At 40.8% G+C, this 22,642-nt stretch overlaps 1 protein-coding gene across 2 annotated transcripts in view; it reads right to left on the bottom strand.

The window, feature by feature from the left end:
* Positions 1–3,326: 3,326 nt before the first annotated feature.
* Positions 3,327–22,642, bottom strand: part of map4k5 (mitogen-activated protein kinase kinase kinase kinase 5) — a 101,084-nt gene continuing 81,768 nt past the window's right edge. For both annotated transcript variants that reach the window (XM_060926206.1, XM_060926207.1), the window contains exons 25-33: positions 20,885–20,999; positions 18,074–18,132; positions 17,776–17,879; positions 17,491–17,668; positions 15,373–15,441; positions 15,190–15,282; positions 15,039–15,109; positions 7,477–7,532; positions 3,327–4,342 (exon numbers count right to left, since the gene is read on the bottom strand). In XM_060926206.1, coding sequence (XP_060782189.1) covers positions 4,255–4,342; positions 7,477–7,532; positions 15,039–15,109; positions 15,190–15,282; positions 15,373–15,441; positions 17,491–17,668; positions 17,776–17,879; positions 18,074–18,132; positions 20,885–20,999 — 833 coding nt within the window. In that variant the 3' untranslated portion in view covers positions 3,327–4,254. The remainder of the gene's footprint in view (positions 4,343–7,476; positions 7,533–15,038; positions 15,110–15,189; positions 15,283–15,372; positions 15,442–17,490; positions 17,669–17,775; positions 17,880–18,073; positions 18,133–20,884; positions 21,000–22,642) is intronic.

Here is a 22,642-nt window from a genome sequence, read left to right as displayed (position 1 = left end):
TATTGAAGCCCAGGTTGCTTTGATGGTGGCCTTCAGTGTATCTGTATTTTTGGGTCGGGTGTTTCTCATCTTCCTCTTGACAATACCCCATAGATTCTCTATGGGGTTCAGGTCAGGCAAGTTGGCTGGCCAATCAAACACAGTAATATCATGGTCAGCAAACCATTTGGTAGTAGTTTTGGCACTGTGGGTAGGTGCTAAGTCCTGCTGGAAAAGGAAATCAGCATCTCCAAAAAGCTCGTCAGCAGATGGAAGCATGAAGTGCTCTAAAATCTCCTGGTAGATGGCTGTGTTGACTTTGGACTTGATAAAATACAGTGGACCAACACCAGCAGATGACATGGCACCCCAAATCATCACAGACTGTGGAAACTTCACACTGGGCTTCAAACACCTTGGATTCTGTGCCTCTCCACTCTTCCTCCAGACTCTAGAACCGTGATTTCCAAATTAAATGCAAAATGTACTTTCATCTGAAAAGAGGACTTTGGACCACTGAGCAACAGTCCATTTCTTTTTCTCCTTAGCCCAGATAAGACATTTCTGACATTGTCTCTGGCTCAGGAGTAGCTTGATATTAGGAATGTGAAAGTTGTATCCCCTTTCTTGAAGATGTCTGTTCATTATGGGTCTTGATACACTGACACCAGCCTCAGTCCACTCCTTGTGAAGCTCTCCCAAGTTCTTGAATCAACTTTTCTTGACAATCCTCTCAAGACTGCGGCCATCCCTGTTGCTTGTGCACCTTTTCCAGCCACCCTTTTCAGCAATGACCTTTTGTGGCTTACCCTCCTTGTGGAGGGCATCAGTGATCATCTTCTGGACAACAGTCAAGTCAGCAGTCTTCCCCATGATTGTGGTTGTGTGTACTGAACTAGACCGAGAGATACACTGTGTTCATACTGTTTTACTCAAACTCGAAATGAAATATTCTAATATTTTGAGATGTTTTTTTTTGTTTTTGTACTGTATGCCATACTGATTAAAATTAAAATAGAAAAATGCTTGAAACATTTTAGTTTGTGTAATGAGTCTATAATATATAACATTTTCACTTTCTTAAATAACTGATGGAAAATATTGAACTTTTTCACAATATTCTAATTTGAGATGCACTAGTATATGTATTTCCTGTAATCAAATTTCATACAATAAATTTGGCCTAGTTTATCGAAAGCTCTCAAAAAGTCAAGAATTGAACATATACAGTGGTGCTTGAAAGTTTGTGAACCCTTTAGAATTTTCTATATTTCTGCATAAATATGACCTAAAACATCATCAGATTTTCACACAAGTCCTAAAAGTAGATAAAGAGAACCCAGTCAAACAAATGAAATAAAAATATTATACTTGGTAATTTATTTATTGAGGGAAATGATCCAATATTACATATCTGTGAATGGCAAAAGTATGTGAACCTCTAGGATTAGCAGTTTTGAAGGTGAAATTAGAGTCGGGTGTTTTCAATCAATGGGATGACAATCAGGTGTGAGTGGGCACCCTGTTTTATTTAAAGAACAGGGATCTATCAAAGTCTGATCTTCACAACACGTTTGTGGAAGTGGATCATGGCACGAACAAAGGAGATTTCTGAGGACCTCAGAAAAAGCATTGTTGATGCTCATCAGGGTGGAAAAGGTTACAAAACCGTCTCTAAAGAGTTTGGACTCCACCAATCCACAGTCAGACAGATTGTGTACAAATGGAGGAAATTCAAGACCATTGTTACCCTCCCCAGGAGTGGTCGTCCAACAAAGATCACTCTAAGAGCAAGGTGTGTAATAGTCGGCGAGGTCACAAAGGACCCCAGGGTAACTTCTAAGCAACTGAAGGCCTCTCTCACATTGGCTAATGTTAATGTTCATGAGTCCACCATCAGGAGAACACTGAACAACAATGGTATGCATGGTAGGGTTGCAAGGAGAAAGCCACGGCTTTCCAAAAAGAACATTGCTGCTCGTCTGCAGTTTGCTAAAGATCACGTGGACAAGCCAGAAGGCTAGTGGAAAAATGCTTTGTGGACAGATGAAACCAAAATAGAACTTTTTGGTTTAAATGAGAAGCGTTATGTTTGGAGAAAGGAAAACACTGCATTCCAGCATAAGAACCTTATCCCATCTGTGAAACATGGTGGTGGTAGTATCAGGGTTTGGGCCTGTTTTGCTGCAGCTGGGCCAGGACAGTTTGCCATCATTGATGGAACAATGAATTCTGAATTATACCAGTGAATTCTAAAGGAAAATGTCAGGACATCTGTCCATGAACTGAATCTCAAGAGAAGGTGGGTCATGCAGCAAGACAACGACCCTAAGCACACAAGTCATTCTACCACAGAATGGTTAAAGAAGAATAAAAGTTAATGTTTTGGAATGGCCAAGTCAAAGTCCTGACCTTAATCCAATCCAAATGTTGTGGAAGGACCTGAAGCGAGCAGTTCATGTGAGGAAACCCACCAATATCCCAGAGTTGAAGCTGTTCTGTACGGAGGAATGGGCTAAAATTCCTCCAAGCCAGTGTGCAGGACTGATCAACAGTTACTGGAAACGTTTAGTTGCAGTTATTGCTGCACAAGGGGGAATCACACCAGATACTGAAAGCAAAGGTTCACATACTTTTGCCACTCACAGATATTTAACATTGGATCATTTTCCTCAATAAATAAATGACCAAGTATAATATTTTCATCTCATTTGTTTAACTGGGTTCTCTTTATCTACTTTTAGGACTTGTGTGAAAATCTGATGTTTTAGGTCATATTTATGCAGAAATATAGAAAATTCTAAAGGGTTCACAAACTTTCAAGCACCACTGTATCTGTACTCCCCAACTCATCACAGCAATTAAATTAGTAAAAGTAGTTGTGAAACTAGAAATACTGGAACTCGCATGAGCACACCCCCACTGACGTACTAACTAGACGTCATGTCTCATGTTTTAATTATACTGGAATTACATGGGCTTTGACCACAGAGAAAGATTAGCTGTTAATTAGCTGATGAGTTGGCTCAGGTGTTGTACAGAAAAAGAACAAAACATACTGGACAGGGGAACTACAGCGTTTCTCCACTGCTTTTACACAACGGGTTTCAAACTACAAGTGCAGAAAACCCAGTCAGCTGTGTAGTGCTGAAGCCCCGTCGGAGAGGAGTGTGAAACACACATACTCCGTGATCCCTGGTGAAGGACAAATCATGAGGAAGAGCACAAACAGATCACACATGCCTTCAGTTGTTTAAGTGGCAGACAAATCTGCTTCACAACTAGCACACACACCTGATCACAGACCAAAGTCCTTTGCACAGTGAAATTAACAAAATCAAACAGTGTCTTGTTAACAGTCTTTTTATTACAAAAAAAAGCATACATTAGAACTGAAGCCATGGAAATACTCCGCAAGTCATAAAAACCTAGCATCTCCCATATTTTGTCATTCTTAAATACAAAAAAACATTAATGTACAAAAGTGCTTATATGGTGCAAATATTGAATAAAAGTTACAATAAAAAGGATACCATTTTACAATTATAATTGTGTTCTAAAATGTAACCAAGCAGGAAAAATGTATTATTTTATTACAAAGCAGTAAAATAAAGACGGAGCTGTACGGAGTCCTGCTCTATTAAAGAATTGAGCTTTTGCTGGTGCGCTCTCAGAAACACTGCATTTAAACTACAACACATGACCACAGCTCAATAATTTACACTTTAAATAGCCACCAGCATTATATATCCTTGCTTCCTTGTTCGCTTTTTTGCTCCATCCATGCCTGGTAAATACTCCCAAAAGGTGATCTAAAATCTAAATCTGGTTTGAAGATATGTTAGTTGCATACTGATTAGTCACACAGGACAGCCTGTTTCTCAAAGGATTTAATGAAGCACGCCTGACAATCCCCTTAAAAAAAAAAGGCACTTTAGAGTACAATTTCTGCAGTCTTGCCGTTTGGTTATTATTTCTTCAGGCATTTCTGATGTTAAATACATTTGCTGGAATCACGCTGCTACTTTTGATAGGATTCTAAATTAGCCATTAACCGGTGATGGGCAGAAAGATGCACAGCGTGGACCAGCTTGAAGGTCCATTCAGGGAATTATTAAAAAGGCACAATCTAAAGCCTCTGCTCACTTTGTCTTCAAACCTTTGCTTAAACAAGCAGCCTAGTGAAAGACAGAAGAAAGTTCACTGCCAGACAGCTCTGAATCCACAATGCCAGAGCAGTGACCTGGTGAGGGAACAGTATCAGCAAGAATCAGTCTAGTAACTGTTCTCATGGCCTGCCAGGATGTAAAGGTTGCTGAAAGCCGTCAGGTTATCAGTGGGCCTGCTCTCCAAAACCACCACCCTAAAAACACAACACACATTACACCTCAGGGAGAGAAACAATGAGAGAGAGAAAGAAAAACACACAAAGTTGCAGATGATTGCATTTAATTAGGAAAAAGCACACATACAGACAGACTAGCAGAGAGAAAAGACATACAGTACAACACAAGACTGGTTGTGTCCTTAGTAGGAGGACAGATGAGAGGGGGAGGCAACAGGCACAGGGCATCAGATGAAATTACAGCACACAGACACACCAGCCTGGGACTGTCCGTGTCACAGTGAATAAAACATAGAGTATAGGCAGAGAGGTGTGTGTGCGCATGCAAGTGCATGTGTGTCTGAAGTATGTAAGGACAAGGGTTTGTGAAGAGAGCCAACCAAATCAAATTCACTGAGGAGGAGAACAGCTGACAGAACATTCCGTCCCTTTAATCGACCCTTCTGCTGTGTGCGACGTATTAAGGAACTGTTAAGGTACAAGCTGTGACAGCAGAGCTCATCTCTTCCCCAAGACAGAGGCCAGAGCCTGGGGGCCTGAGGCCAACGCACCTGTTTCACAATGGATGAGAGCAACCTCTGAGTCATGGTGGAGAATGTGTATGCGTAACAGACACCGTCTCCTCCCATACTGTACTCTTACAATGACGTCGTTCTTCCAGAAAGTGAGGCTGTTTGGGCTTGATAAAACGGACGACTATCTTCTCACTTTTCACGGATCAGTTCTAACACACATCTTTACACTCAATGCCCACTTTATTAGGAACACATGTACACCTACACGTTCTTGTAACTGAAATCATCCAGTCGCATGGAGGTACACTGCAAAAAACCTGCATTTGAGGAGAAAATTACTTAACGCTAGTGAAATCATCTTGCTGCATGGATCGGTAGCTTTACTTGATAAAAACATCTTGGAATAAGTTGGTTGCGATCTAGAACTAGGTTTAATAATCTCAGAATTGGTGTCTTGTATTCTTCTAAAAGGAAACGCTAGATCATTTCAACTATCTACAAGATATTTTCACTTGCTAAGAGGTCATATTTTACAGTGTAGCATAAAACAAAAATCATGCAGACAGATCAAGGGCTTCAGTTACTGTTCACATCATCCATCAGAATGCAGAAAAAACATTCATCTCGGGGACTTGGACATTGTTATTGGAGCCAGATGGGCTGGTTTGAGTATTTTCTGTTCATCTCCTGGGCTTTTTGCATACAACAGTCTCGAACATTTACACAGAATGGTGTGGAAAAACATAAAAAGTGAGTGGCGATTCTGCAGACAGAAATGCCATGTTGATGAGTGAGGTTCGGGGAGAATGCCCAGACTGTCTCAAACTGAGAGGAAGGCAGCTCAAACCAGTCTGGCCATTCAAAGCACAACTCAAAAAATAACCACTCTTTACAAGTGTGGTGAGCTGAAAAGCATCTCAGAATGCACAACCCATCAAACCTTGATGCAGCAGCAGAACACCACATTGGGTTCCACTCTTGCCAGGAATCTGAGACTACAGTGGGCACAGGCAAAGACTGGAAAAACATTACCTAGTCAGATGAATTTGGATTACTGCTGTGATGTGCAGATTTTAGGGTCATGATTTGGTCTCAACAACCAAACTCAAATCCATGGACCCAACCAGCCTAGTCTGGCTAACGCGACAAAGTTCTACGAGCTATTGGTCTGGCCAAGATATTAAGCCCAACCGTTTCCCAGAGCCCGTGGTTGACCCGCCTCCCTGAAATGCCTCAGTTTGCTACTGGTCGAAGCCAGAAAAGGCTGTGACGAAGCTTAAACCAATCACATCACTCTTTCCTCTGACGTATGCAACGCGACGGGGCTAACTGGTAGATTAAACTCTTACTGAAGCCGGTCGGGAGCAAGGCGAAAACGTCCTTCCTTTCAATAAATACCTCCAGGGCTGCTCTTTGCTCCGTTTTCAATGAGAACTTCCCGTTGAATGCTTTCAATACAACATGATTCTGTAAACAATCTATGGCTTCCGGTCGCAGTTCTACTACGTCAGTGCCTTGAACACGCCTCTACCCAGGGCCGTTGGAGATGCTCAAAGTTGATTGGTTCCCGATTTTTCGGGAGCTTGGAAGAGCTGTAGATAGCTTGCCTGGCCAGACTAAGCTCACAACAGGCCCTCGTGTTGCGTCACGCTTAGGATGGGCGGGCCCAGGCTACAACCAGCCTGGTGTCAACAGTTCAGGCTGCTGCTGGTGTAACGGTGTGAGAAATGTTTTCTTGGCACACATTAATCCCCTTAATACCGGTCAAGAAGAGTTTGAATACTACAGCCTAAAAGTAATGTTGCTGACTACGTACGTCCCTGGATGGCCACAATTTATCATCTTGTAATGGAAATTTCCAGCACGACAACGTGCCATGCTACAAACTACAAGTCAAATTAAACTGGTTCCATGACCATGCCAATGATTTCAGTATACTTTAATGACCTCCCTAGTCACCAGATCTGAATCCAATAGAGAACCTTTGGGATTTGATAGAATGGGAGAGTCACAGCATGAATGTGCAGCTGACAGAGCTGCAGCAATTATGTGATGAAATCATGTCAACATGGATCAGACCTCAAACAAATTATTCCAACACCTTGTCAGGGAAAAAACAAACAAACAAAAAGCCACAAATTACTGAGGCGGGTCCTGCCCAGTACTAGTATGGCGCTCCTCAAAAAAATAAATAAAATAAAATGAATGAAAAAAATTATTAAAAAAAAAAGGCTCTGGTGAGTGTAAAGGTTATATTAATACATTTTCTTAACACTTTTTGGAAAACTCTATCTTGATCATGAAAGCCTTCTACGTCTGGACCACAATGAAAACATTTTATGTTTCCATTTACACTGAACATGCTAATGCCCCTGCCCCCTACACACACACACACACACACACACACACACACACCCCAGTGTGGCTCCCTCATCATAGAAACTGAAGCAGTAAGGGAAATCATTGGCTCTCTGAGGATAGGAGGAGATGAGCTGGAAGGCGATAATATGTTTACAGGTAGAGGAAACTGAGAGAAATGTGAGACACACCACTGGGAACATGAAAAGAATGGGTGGGGAAGTGAAAGACAGACATATGAGAGGAAGAAACAGTGATAAAACTAGCACAGACTCCCACCTTTCTGATCCGAGTAGTCGGAACACTCTGCTCGGGTCACAAATTTCCTGCGTTACCTGTAGGCATGTACAAGATGCATGAATGAACACATGGATCATTAACCAAATATATTAATTGTACAGCGGTCTGCAAAAACCTGACCAAGGTCTCTGTGCCTGAATTGTGGCAAAAATAAAGAAAAATATGGTTTTGGACAAAACTAGGGGGTTTTGTCTAGAACATACTGTACTACTTTGACACCTCATCTTCACCAAAACAACACAGAAATATTTTACAGGTAGTCGTCGACTTACGACTGCGTTTAGTTACGGCTGACCGGTCGTAAATCGATCTGGTCGTAAGTCGGCCTATGTTAAATGAACGCAAGTATATAGTGATGTGTAATGATATTGTAATCATCTTAAAGTCTTATTTTATCAACATTTTCTTATTTCATTACCTTGGCTCATTATTTGGTTTAAGTCAAACACTGCATACTACACCGCGTACAGTACAATTCGTTTAATATGTGCAAAACAAAAAATACGAAATACAGGTGTGAAAAATAGAAAACATTTTAGTTTGAAACATACCAAAAAATACAATACAAATGTAAAACATAGCAAAATACAAAACTTAGTGACCGCTGGCATCACTGGTGCTTGGCTGTGGGTCGTCTACGTCATCATCGGCTGTTGCAGCACTCGGGCTGGCAGGAGCATTTGCTCGTTTCATAAACCAGGAGCTGGGGCGGAAACTGTATGACGGAGTGCACGAGAGAGCGCAAGAGAGACTGCACATGTGCCTGGAGCTGGGGCGGAAACTGTTGTACGCGGCGAGAGGCGCTGCCGGGAGCTGGGGCAGAAACTGTTGTACGCTCAGCTGGGAAACACTTGCCAGTCATAACCAGACGGTCGTAAAGTCGATCAGTCGTAAGTCGATGACTACCTGTATTTGCTTTTTCATTTTTATCTTCTCATCTCACGTCATTATCTCCAGCCGCTTTATCCTTCTACAGGGTCGCAGGCAAGCTGGAGCCTATCCCAGCCGACTACGGGCGAAAGGCAGGGTACACCCTGGACAAGTCGCCAGGTCATCACAGGGCTGACACATAGACACAGACAACCATTCACACCTATGGTCAATTTAGAGTCACCAGTTAACCTAACCTGCATGTCTTTGGACTGTGGGGGAAACCGGAGCACCCGGAGGAAACCCACGCGGACATGGAGAACATGCAAACTCCACACAGAAAGGCCCTCGCCGGCCCCGGGGCTCGAACCCAGGACCTTCTTGCTGTGAGGCGACAGCGCTAACCACTACACCACTGTGCCGCCCTCATTTTTATCTTGTCTAGGCTATTGTCCTGCAGAAATCATGTAGGGTAAGAAGACAGTTTACAAATGTGGAGGTTAAAAACAGTTAACCTGCCGAAGGAGGTCTTGAACCTTGTTAAATCAGCTGTGTGCTTTAATCACACAGTGAAGGTCAGGTTCAAGCTGTTGGAGAGTTATGTGCTGTAACAAAATGGACATAAGCCTATTCAATTCAGTTTGTAATCAGATACTGGCTGTCTAAATATCTGATGCTTCTGTAATGCAGTCAGTGCTGCAGCATCTTTAAAATGCAACCTTCTCCCTTTTGGGGATAACCAGACTATAAAATGCTAGAACCTTACTTCTAGTTGAGGTAATTTGAGAAAGAGAAACAAGCCTGTAATTTTTAAGCGCAAAATTATGTGGACACTTGACCATCATATGGATATGCAGTTCTTACCCAAATTGCTACCACAATGTCGGAAGTACACAACCGTACATGATGATGTTTTTGTATTCTGTAGGATTACAATTCCCCTTCACTGGAGCTAAGGGGTTGAAACATGGTTCAGCATGACAATGCCACTGTGCACAAATACACGGTTTGCCAAGGTTGGTGTGGAAGAACACGAATGTCCTGCCCCGACCTCAACCCCGTTGAAGACCTTTGGGATGACCTGGAACACTGACTGCACCAAAGGCCTCCTTGCCCGACCTCACTAAAGCACTTATGGCTGAACGAGAGAAAATCATCACAGCTACACTCCAAAATCTAGTAGAAAGCCCTCACAGAAGAGTAGAGATTAATAGAACTGCAAAGAGAGGACTAAATCTGGAACGGGACGTGTACAAGTTTGACTGAAAGAAACCGTTTCCTCTATTATGTATTTTGTTGAATTTCATATTTATTTTAACAAATTGTTCAGTGTCAGGAAAGCAGACACCGCTCAAAGTCCAACAGTGAAAACAGCAAAGTGCAGCACTCCATAAGATCAGAGTAATCCCCCCACCCCCCCCTTTTCATGCAAGCACCAGCAATTACACCAGGTGACAGTGCCAGTGTAACACCTGTCAGGCTTATGCCATAGCCTTCTCTCTCCCTCTTACATGCACATGCAGTCAAGTGCACAGACTGGAACATTGAGGGTGCTGATGGCCTTTCAGTCGGGTCATACAAGACAAAAACAGCTGAATAATTTAATCGTTCTCTTTGAGCAGCTGCTACTTTCTGATTAGACATCAATTTTACATTACCTTTCACAATGTCTTCTCGAAAACACAGACTTTCATATTAACTCACTCACTGACTGAATCACACACGCACATAGGGTATTAGTTTTCATAAAGCGTGGGTCACCTTCTGGTGGTCTCCGATCTTTTATTGTTTGAAGGATGCTGATCAGGTAAACATGACAGTGAGCAGGGCGACATACTGAAACCGCTACCCAGCTAACCAGGCACTAGTGAGACAGTTCAGGTGCCAAGAAGGAAATTCAATGATTCCTAAAGGCTTTTTGTTATTTCATGTCAAACCTACACACAGAGTTTATCTACCAGTTTATTAGGTTACAATTAATGTTTGAGTACAGCAACAGACGTCGATAGATCAGTGGAAAGAGACCACCACAGGACCGCCACTGACCAAATTAATTAAAGGAGATACGCAGAGCCATGGCCTCACTTTCGTTTATAAGGGCCTTGAGACCTCAAGAATGGCACAGGAATAGTTTTGAGTGCTAACAATAAATCTAATATACAACCCCGATTCCAAAAAAAGTTGGGACAAAGTACAAATTGTAAATAAAAACAGAATGCAATGATGTGGAAGTTTCAAAATTCCATATTTTATTCAGAATAGAACATAGATGACATATCAAATGTTTAAACTGAGAAAATGTATCATTTAAAGAGAAAAATTAGGTGATTTTAAATTTCATGACAACAACACATCTCAAAAAAGTTGGGACAAGGCCATGTTTACCACTGAGAGACATCCCCTTTTCTCTTTACAACAGTCTGTAAACGTCTGGGGACTGAGGAGACAAGTTGCTCAAGTTTAGGGATAGGAATGGTAACCCATTCTTGTCTAATGTAGGATTCTAGTTGCTCAACTGTCTTAGGTCTTTTTTGTCGTATCTTCTGTTTTATGATGCGCCAAATGTTTTCTATGGGTGAAAGATCTGGACTGCAGACTGGCCAGTTCAGTACCCGGACCCTTCTTCTACGCAGCCATGATGCTGTAATTGATGCAGTATGTGGTTTGGCATTGTCATGTTGGAAAATGCAAGGTCTTCCCTGAAAGAGACGTCTGGATGGGAGCATATGTTGCTCTAGAACCTGGATATACCTTTCAGCATTGATGGTGTCTTTCCAGATGTGTAAGCTGCCCATGCCACACGCACTAATGCAACCCCATACCATCAGAGATGTAGGCTTCTGAACTGAGCGCTGATAACAACTTGGGTCGTCCTTCTCCTCTTTAGTCCGAATGACACGGCGTCCCTGATTTCCATAAAGGACTTCAAATTTTGATTCGTCTGACCACAGAACAGTTTTCCACTTTGCCACAGTCCATTTTAAATGAGCCTTGGCCCAGAGAAGACGTCTGCGCTTCTGGATCATGTTTAGATACGGCTTCTTCTTTGAACTATAGAGTTTTAGCTGGCAACGGCGGATGGCACGGTGAATTGTGTTCACAGATAATGTTCTCTGGAAATATTCCTGAGCCCATTTTGTGATTTCCAATACAGAAGCATGCCTGTATGTGATGCAGTGCCGTCTAAGGGCCCGAAGATCACGGGCACCCAGTATGGTTTTCCGGCCTTGACCCTTACGCACAGAGATTCTTCCAGATTCTCTGAATCTTTTGATGATATTATGCACTGTAGATGATGATATGTTCAAACTCTTTGCAATTTTACACTGTCGAGCTCCTTTCTGATATTGCTCCACTATTTGTCGGCGCAGAATTAGGGGGATTGGTGATCCTCTTTCCATCTTTACTTTTGAGAGCCGCTGCCACTCCAAGATGCTCTTTTTATACCCAGTCATGTTAATGACCTATTGCCAATTGACCTAATGAGTTGCAATTTGGTCCTCCAGCTGTTCCTTTTTTGTACCTTTAACTTTTCCAGCCTCTTATGCCGCTTTTCCACTACAAACGCGGCTGAGTCGGGCTGAGCCGTGCCGTGCTGAGTTGAGCTGAGCGGGGCTGTTGGAGTTGCATTTCGACTACAACCGCGCTGAACCGTGCTGGCTGGAAGTGGGTGGACACATTGGGTGGAGTTAGCGAAAGTGGGTGGACGTCAGGTGATGTCGTTAAGCAGCGCAAACAGTGACATCAGTGAGCTTTTAAGCGGTAGTCTCACGACCCGAATAGTAAACAATAAACATGGAGGACATGGAGTCGTTAGTGTTGCTGGTCTTGGTGCTGTGGCTTGTTGTCACCGACAACGCGGACAGATACTGGCAAGAGCGTATAGATGAGGCGAGGCGCATAAGGCTTCAGAAATTCTCGTAATTCGTAATTATTCTCCTTCCGGGTTTGCGGTGTTTACAGATCCCAGCGCGCTCGCGGGGCGTGTGTGGGCATGTGAGGACACTCCTCCTCACCAATCAGTACACAGGGGAGTGTCTGCTCACGCCCCCAGCCTCACTCGGCACGGCTTGGCTCGCTTCAGCCCCACTCCAAAACGGTGCGAGTTTTAGGGGCTAAGCAGGGCTGAAACGAGCTGAGTCGTGCTGGTTTTTGGTAGTCGAAACGCGAGCCATGTCGGGCTAAAGTGAGCTGAAGCGAGCTGAAGTGAGCTGAAAAAGGGTAGTGGAAAAGGGCCATTATTGCCCCTGTCCCAACTTTTTTGAGATGTGTTGCTGTCATAATTTCAAAATGTCTCACTTTCGACATTTGATATGTTGTCTATGTTCTATTGTGAATACAATATCAGTTTTTGAGATTTGTAAATTATTGCATTCCGTTTTTATTTACAATTTGTACTTTGTCCCAGCTTTTTTGGAATCGGTGCTGTAGTCATTTTTACGATTAAAGTGATTTATATAGGGTAGCGGTCTGAGTGAATGACCTTGACGTCCGTAACGTCACAACAGGAAGTCTATCGGTCTCATCGCCATTTCCGCTATACTAAAATACAGAGCTGACTGCAACTCCGATCCTCCATTTTGAGCTAATTTATCGCCATGCCACGTAGATGTGTTTTTGGCAGGTGCAGGAATATGACAGAAGGTGGATTTACGTTGCATTCATGGCCCAAGAATGTTCAAACTGCAAAGTTTTTGACGCATTTTGCAAGAAGCTTATGGGCACATTGGGCGCCTACAAAGTGGTCTCTCCTCTGCTCTGCACATTTTACTGAAGACTCGTACGAGACCTCTGATCTATTGAGGAGTGTTGGCTATAAGCCCGTATTGAAAGAGGGTGCAGTACCAATAATTAAAGGAAAAGAAAACAAGAAAAGGAAATTATTTATTTTATTTAAAAAGGAAAGTGAGTTCAGTTGCACCAGTCCTCCCAGAGTGAGCTGAGGGTTGTTGCTGAAACCCAGGATGGAACATATCACTCAGGCAGTGACCTCCCCGTGGTTGTTGCTAAAACCGGTGACGTCCCGTTCCATCCCAGGTTTCAGTAATTGCCTGAGCCCAGCAGTAATGGCAGAGTACTCCGTATGGATAAAATAGAGAATGAGTGGAGCAGCCGTCTGATTTCTAAACTGGATATTGCTGCCATCTCGCCCTTACATGGAAGAAGTGAATGAACGGAGAACTGAACAAACAAATGAAAGTCAGATTGCTTCAAGTCAATCGGCCACAAGATCGGCCTTCAAGAAGCGAGAACACAGACGGGTAAGCTCTGACTCTCATTTGGATATAAAACAACAAAAACGGCACATTGTTTACCTGCATTTAGATTAATACATGTAACTTGTACTGTGTGTTTAAGTTACCGGTATAAGATTATTTAATTTGCTTCAGAATGTGATTGTCTCAGTTCATCTGATTATTTAATTAGCCTTTTATGTTTTAATCAGTGAAAATGCATGCATGTACATGTATGTTGCATAAGTTATAACACCTATCCTGTTTTAATGAGAGTCAACCGACAATCAGTGAAGTCAAATCAGTCTTAGTTGAGCAAGTCGGTAACGGAATTGCAATGACAAAGTTGAATCTTATCCAATCTAATCTATTTCTTACTTTCACCATAAATTTTTATTTATATGACTTTGATCTATAGCTGTAAAAGGCCTCGGCCTTAAAACTGGTTCCCGCTGTGACATCACGCACTCAGGGCTGGCTGGCTCAGCTCGAATGCCAACTTTGCGGTTGATTTTAACTCTCAAAAATATTTTTTATTCCCATTGATGCAGCATACAAGAGTCAAGGATGGAGATACTATCCACTCAGAAATTTACTTAAAAATAAAGGTTCTGCGTATCTCCTTTAAGCACTGATCTGGAGATTGTAATCTGTGTTGAGCTGGCATCAGTAGGAATGCCATTCTGTACATTTTCTGGCTACTTCATTCGAAATCTAGACATGCTTGGTGCATCAACCAGTGTACAACAGTAACTACAGCTCATCTCTTAGAAAATCTGTTCAGCAGTGGTCATGTGGTTTCATTTCATAGATGCACGGGGCAGCAGATGGCTGACAAATTGTGCAAGGCAAGAAACGAGCTCCAAGTAGATATACTTGATAAAATGCACAATGAACACTGACAGGGTCTGTTCACTTTATAAACTGGCAACTCTGTTTGTATTAAAATGTCAGCTGAACTCATAACTTCACTGGAGAAATAATGGATGATGAGGAAAATATCTCCTCACTTCCTTTTTATCTTACCACTGTAAACCGAAGAATGCAAGTTTAAAGGATTTTGGAAAAATTAAAGAGACCTAACTGCACACACTATACATACCATAAATATTTACCTAAACGGAGTCACATCACTGTACAATCTACTGCTCCCCCATTGCAACCTGACAGTGTAATTATAAGAAGGTTAAAATAATTGGCAGATGGGGTGAATTAGATGACTTGGAGCAGTGGAATAATGATCTAGGACAGCATTTGACCAACAGATTGAAGCAAAACTCATAGCAATGTGTTAAGTTTGTGCTCTCCTTGAATACAATATTAGCAGGATGAATGATCGTTTTCATTTTGCTCAATTGTTAAAATAATATTTCTGGGCTCCTAAAGTCAAGTGTGTTAATGGTTGCTTATTTAAAAAAAAGAAAAAAGATGCCATACCTCGTTAGACTTGAAGCTCTTCCCCTGCATGCCGTGTTTCCAGAAAGCCAAAACACTGTCCTGAAGACAGACTACCAGAAAGACAAACAACGATTACAACCGCAATTATGACCATGTTAATAAACAATCCAAACGCCTAGATAACACTTACCCACTGAGCCGATACAGAAGTCAAAGCTGAGTTCAGAAGACAGTTTCTTATTAGATTTGAGCTTTCCTTGCAGGTTCACTATCTTCAGATTTTCTGTAGGTGGGGACACAAACACAATGAAATATATCTCAACATATAAGCATCTTTTTATTTCAACTTCTTATCTAAAGATGTTATACTTACTGTCAAGGCACACAAGCACTGTGTCTCTCTCCAACTGAGTAACGTGAATTGCATCAACCTGATTCCCCGCTAGAAAGTCAGAGAAAGAGTTTCATATTGTGAATGCATGTGAATGTGTAATTACAGAGATTTAGTACAAACAAGCCAAAAAAACGGAGAGATCTGGCTGTCAGAATGAATGTCAATGCTCGAATGTCAGGTATTTTTAGTTCAACCCTTTTCTATTAAAACACATTTCAGAACAGTTTTTCAGATAAAAGGTCCTATGTTGATGGAAGAAAACCTTCTGAACAAATAGATTTAATTAAATGGTATATTTTCTTTGTTTAAATGATGTATTTTTTTAAATATATAAAAATAATTACAGAATGTGTCCTAAACTGATGTATTTAAGTAATGTACTTGCAAACAAAAAATTTCTACGAAATAGAGAAGCTTTTTTTGCAGTTGGATATCAAAAGGACCTTCTATGCTTTATACAGTCCACCATTTAACTTCTCCCTCACCATATATGCTCACTACATAGTGAAGGAGGTGCATACATAGAGGACATTACACGGTTGCACCAAGATATGAAGTTTATTTTCGAGTGGTGAATGTGTACATCACGAGTGAGTGAAACAAACAAGTGGAAATATTTTCAACCTAAGATAAACTTCATATCACCATGTAATGTTCTTTATATTATATAGACACATCCACAAAAAAAGTTAATCAAAAGAATTTTTCATTTTGAACCGGTTCGCCATTTTGACAACACATGCCCAATCAGCAGGAAAACACTGGGAGTGACGTCACCGGAGTGAAATATTGGGAATTATTCTATCCACATTCACTGGATATGAGCAATCATACACTCTGATTGGCTACTCTACTACTAGGCTATCAGCTCATATACCATGAATCAAGAAAAACAAAAATGACTGAGCATGTTGCTGAACCAACCGAGGACGAAAAAAAAAAAACTACTTGAAAACAAAACCCAAAAACAACCCCAACAAAGAAAGAAGTATTTTCATTTTTCAAGAATTATTATTATATAGGGCGGCACGGTGGTGTAGTGGTTAGCGCTGTCGCCTCACAGCAAGAAGGTCCTGGGTTCGAGCCCCGGGGCCGGCGAGGGCCTTTCTGTGTGGAGTTTGCATGTTCTCCCCGTGTCCGCGTGGGTTTCCTCCGGGTGCTCCGGTTTCCCCCACAGTCCAAAAACATACAGGTTAGGTTGACTGGTGACTCTAAATTGACCGTAGGTGTGAATGTGAGTGTGAATGGTTGTCTGTGTCTATGTGTCAGCCCTGTGATGACCTGGCGACTTGTCCAGGGTGTACCCCGCCTTTCGCCCGTAGTCAGCTGGGATAGGCTCCAGCTTGCCTGCGACCCTGTAGAAGGATAAAGCGGCTAGAGATAATGAATGAATGAATATTATTATATAGTATTTTTCACAAATTACGACTGTCATTTTGCCGGTTTGCTTACATTCTAAGCGGAAATGATTTTGTCGGACGTTTTGTACAAAGTTTTTATTTATTGAATTTGCAAAAAATAAAAATGCTCTGTTTCTCAAACTCCAGTGAATGTGGCTAGAATAAAACAAGAATTCCACTCAATCTTGTCGTACATGGCTTATCGTGCCGAGTTGCTATACGCCTCGTTGGCTATCAGCTCATGTACGCCAAGATTTCGTGGAATAACTTAAATATGCCACTCAGATCCACGATGAATTTTTTATGAAAAAATCCAAGTTTTTCACCACAAGAAGATAAATTTCATATCTTCAAGCCAACGTGTGATTAAAAAAAAAAAAATGTATTTAGACACATTCACAAACAAAAAGTACCCAAATTTACCAAAAATCAATTTCCTTGCAAGTGACCTACAGCAATTTGTGTAACAATTTTGAATCTCCATGTCCAGGATGCAGATTGTAAGAAAAATATGAGTGGCATATTCCCCAGTAAAACACTTGTGTCCATATAATAGGTTACATGTTACAAAGAGTATATATAACTACTCTAAAATCATGCCATTATTAATATTTGAATGCCTACTAAATTTATACATTTTTAAAAACTGCAAACATTTTAAAAGAATGTGTGGGTTTGTGTGGGAGCAACCGGGTACCTGAGCCAATCTCAGTAAACCAGGAAGAACAGGAGTTGAGGTTGATTGTTTCAAAACGAACAACCTGGCTGGGCTCGGTGCCCTGACTGACCGCTACACACACAAGGGGGTACTCCTGCTCTGGCACAACCAACATCTCAAACACACGCAGAGGATTCGGCAACGGGAAATCAAAGTGCTGCAGTAGAGAGGACAATAGACACATCAGAATTTAGTTAAACTGCAGATGTAGTCTCTCCATGTTCATAAGCATGGCTTCAAAAGAAATATCGGTTTGTTACTAACCTTTATAAGCATGAATCTCTGCATAGGTTCGTACCACTGTAACAGAACGATACCGTACTGCAGTGCTCCACACAGGTACTTAAAACCAGTGTACGGATTACGCACTGAGAGAGAGAGAGAGAGAGAGAGAAAGGTTCAAAGTGTAAATTTTGCTGCATCTGTGCTAGTTACAATAATCATGTACAAGCAGCTAAGAGAGAATAAATCATATCAACACTGATACAAGCTACTTTTCTGGCTACACTAACTAGTAGAAGTAACCACTACAAGAAAACATCGATTTGTCCATGTTGCTCACCGATGCAGCACTTGTGACAGCCCTTTGTATCAGGGATTTTGGTGGTCAGCGCAAATCTCCTGTTAATAAACAAACACAGCAACAAATAAGCATAATTATTTATGACAATCTACTAGGCATGTAATGATTTACTGTGCGACGATAAATCATGATACAAATTTATGATCTGAATAGATAAAATAAATTAACCGCAAATATTAGGTTGCATAATCTTAATTTTTTTTCTAGCTGTAATTGTGTGGTTTAGACAGCAGGGGGTACAATAAGATATAATAGAGGGAATACACGCGTCTTCACCCGACATGAAAGTAACACAGCGCTAATGCCACAAAAACAGGTCCAACATGGGAAAGAGCTGTTGTGCCACTGACTATACAAATAGATTTAACAAGAAATCAGAGCTCTCTTTTTACAGACTGCTGAAAGCTAAACAAAAGAGAAGAAAAATGGAGATAGTAGAAATGTTCCAAAAATTTATTCAGAAAAGGTCTATTTGTTATTAACTTTTCATTTTTAATAAAAGGAATATTTTATTTAATAGACTATTCTATTTTATTTCAGCCTTTATAAATGTAGGTAAATTGTTGGTTATTAAGAAAATGAAACAACCTTTTTTTTTTAAATTCAACAAAAGGAATATTTAAGTTGAAAAATAAAAAAAGTTGCTTTTCTCAGTAATAAGACGTTAATTTAATTTAAAAAAAAAAAAAAAAATATATATATATATATATATATATATATATATATATATATATATATATAGTGGGAAAAATCAGGGTGGCATGGTGGTGTAGTGGTTAGCGCTGTCGCCTCACAGCAAGAAGGTCCTGGGTTCGAGCCCCGTGGCCGGTGAGAGCCTTTCTGTGTGGAGTTTGCATGTTCTCCCCGTGTCCGCGTGGGTTTCCTCCGGGTGCTCCGGTTTCCCCCACAGTCCAAAGACATGCAGGTTAGGTTAACTGGTGACTCTAAATTGACCGTAGGTGTGAATGTGAGTGTGAATGGTTGTCTGTGTCTATGTGTCAGCCCTGTGATGACCTGGCGACTTGTCCAGGGTGTACCCCGCCTTTCGCCCGTAGTCAGCTGGGATAGGCTCCAGCTTGCCTGCGACCCTGTAGAACAGGATAAAGTGGCTAGAGATAATGAGAGATGAGATGGGAAAAATCGGATCATAAACCCAATACAGTGAATCGAATCAGATTGCGATTTGGGCAAATCTTCACATGCCTACAACCTCCACTGCAATAACACGGACATCATTATAGCTCTGTCAAGTTCTTTTAAAACATACATTGAAATTTTGATAATGCATTTAACAACTAATGAGCCTATAAGGCAATACTGCAATCAAATGATCAAACATTCGTAAGCTAACCATCACAAACCATTGAAAATAAAAACCAAATTACATTAGCCAAAGAAATGTCACATGGAAGCAATACTGTATGGTGCACATGAATAATCCAGCTTTTTTTAAACCCACAGTTATGTTTTGTTATATACCTACAGTTGACATTTCTTATATTACTCAAGATCAGCGCAAGACATACTACCGTTATCCTGTATTTCAAAATTCACCCTATTAGGCTGAATCCCAAGTGGCTTATCCACTACTTATGATTACAAAGAGTGCAACATAATGGCTGTCTAAAACCTGTCCCCTGCACTATAGCACAAATAAATACCTTTTGATTAATTAATTATTTTCATGTAATATTTGTACTTTCCTATTTTTTCCCCATTTATATATGGGACTGTAACCATTGCAGTGTGGTCCAAAACATTGTTCTAGACCTAGACCAAAGACAGATACTCAAGTACACAACGCTTAATGGCGCCACCACTGCCAGCAACACAAGTTTCCAGTTATTCACCCGTGGAAGAGCTCACACACATGAATGTACCTGAGCTACATCGCATTAGGAGAACACCGAGTATCATGTCAGGAAATAGGTAGGTGTTTGTGTGTGTTGTGTTTGTGGAACTAGGTGGTACTATACAAAGCTGAAGTCATAGGTTAGGAAGGTAACATTGGATTCAATTAAGGTAGGTGTAAGTTGAGCTTACAGTAGCTATGGGTTCAACCCAAGGCCATGTGAACACCTCTCCACCGAACAGTGCGGCTCGGCAACAAATGTGAACCCAGGTCTATCTGTATCCTGACTGAGTGGTTGGCTCGCTTTCCTCTCATAACTCTAAATGTGAAAGTGGTATTAAATCAAATGTAAATAATTCTGAAACGTAACCAGGTATTATCTGATCTGATGTTAAAATGAGCATGGCTCTGTGACATTCTTCCTCGTAAACTACTGAGCATGAAACACACACACACACACACACACACACACACACACACACACACACACACACACACACACACACACCTTTAATCTTGATTACAGAGCAATTTGAATGAAAACAAACCAAATGATTTCAATAAAAAGAGAAGTATTTCCATCAAATACTGTTCTGCACAATGTGCGAGTGCACCAAGTAGGGTGGATCAGCTCCATTATGTTACACCAAACATAAATAGAAAACCATTTAGGATTTTCACCCTAACTAGATTATACACGGATCACAGGGAAGAAAGTAATGTGCATTAACCAGTAATTTAAAAAAAAGAAAAAAAGAAAATTAAATACATAAACAATAGGAGACACTGTTTTTGTTTTAAACAAAGATGTTGCTTCTTACATTTTCTAGAAAATACCTTCTGATAAGAGTAAGAAACTACACTAGACAGCAGTCTACTACTAAAGATTTGTGTGTTGATAGAAAAGCAACTTCTGCCAGAGACTTTCTTTTGCGTACCTGGGCAGTATCCTCTCAGGGAACCTGTGAGTTTGGAACTGTGCAGCAAGTCCAGGTTTTTTGAGCTGCTCAAACAGGCCAATCAGATTGTGAGAATACAGCTGGAAGGTCTTCCCTGAGACAGGATGGTATGGACACGCGTTAAAACACAGATTATAACATGCTATACAACAAGGACGTGTGACAGAAGGACAACACAACCAAACAATTCAGCTGTGTCTCTGGACTTCTCTGGTGTCAGCAACAATGATAGCAAGCTAAGATAAGCACAGTGATGCACATCTACAACATGGCTTTAAAGGAAACAATTAAAAAGACAGGAAAAAAGTGATATCAGCTAGGCATGAATATGTGCACAGTGAGGAAAATGATGGTACACTTGGTCTGTGCGAATGTGTGAGTGCGCCTTTACCTTCTGATTATGGTGATTTAGACGTTAAAGCAGTCAGCAGGGAGTGAGATCAGCCATGATCAGAGAGGAGAGGAGAGGAGAGAGAGGGCGCAAGACAGGAAAGAGAAAGAAAGTAATCATGTAGCTACTATCCACCGACAAGGAGTACGACAAAAGCAAAAAGCGTGTATATTATACAGTGACATGATGAACTGTAGAGGACAGACTGACAAGAGGAGTACGACATGCTCTGTCAGTTTTAAATTCTTAAATTAAAATGACAGCCAGTGGGTTGGGGTAATTTTAAATTATCAATTTAAAATGATCAATTTTAAATTGATAACTCTTTGCCCTTAACACAAATATCATCCTTCAGCCAAAACAAGTTTGTGTCCAAAATATGCTTCTTCAGAATTAACACTAAAGCTACAAGGCTAATGTAATACCCAGTGCACACTGCAGGCCAAAATCCCACACTTGCCTCAAACTGTATATCAAATAGACCTGCTTTGTGTCTGTATTTTGACAGCATCGTCGAACAATACTGAAGACATCAAAACTATGAAATAACATGTGGAACATGTATGGAATTAGGTGGTAAACAAAAAGTTTCATATTTTAGATTCTTCAAAATAGCCAGCATTTACCTTGACGATGTTTCGCACACTACTGACATTATCTTAACCAGCTTCATGAGGTAGTCAATGGGAATGTTTTTCAACTAACAAGTGTGCCTTGTTAGAAGTTAATTAGTGGAATTCCATGCCTTCTTAAATGTGTTTGAGATCAAACAAAAAAAAAACACAAAAAAAAAAAACCCACCCACAATAGCCCTATTCAACAACTGTCGTAATCCATATTATGTCAAGAATTGCGCAACTACGTAAAGAGAAATGACATCCATCATTACTTTAAAAGACATGAAATGTCTTCCTTAATTTAAAAAACAAACAAAAAACAAACAAACAAAAAAAACAACCACAATAGCCCTATTCAACAACTGTCGTAATCCATATTATGTCAAGAATTGCGCAACTACGTAAAGAGAAATGACATCCATCATTACTTTAAAAGACATGAAATGTCTTCCTTAATTTAAAAAACAAAAACAAACAAACAAACAAACAAACAAACAAACAAACAAACAAACAACCCTATTGAATTAGGAGGTGTGCCCACACTTTTGACTGGTACTTACACTATTTTAGAAGGTGTTTTTTATACACATTGTGTTATGGAGCCAAGCTGTCTTATGTACCCCTTTGGACACAAGGAAAAATGCTATGGAACGTCATGTGTACAATTGCACACATCATGTCCGAAGGGGTTAAACATCCGTAGTGCTAAACTGGCAGCTCACTATGTTA

The sequence above is a fragment of the Neoarius graeffei genome, chromosome 7 (genome assembly GCF_027579695.1).
Source record: "Neoarius graeffei isolate fNeoGra1 chromosome 7, fNeoGra1.pri, whole genome shotgun sequence".
Classification (NCBI taxonomy): Eukaryota; Metazoa; Chordata; class Actinopteri; order Siluriformes; family Ariidae; genus Neoarius; species Neoarius graeffei.
This window is presented reverse-complemented; position numbering and strand designations above follow the sequence as displayed.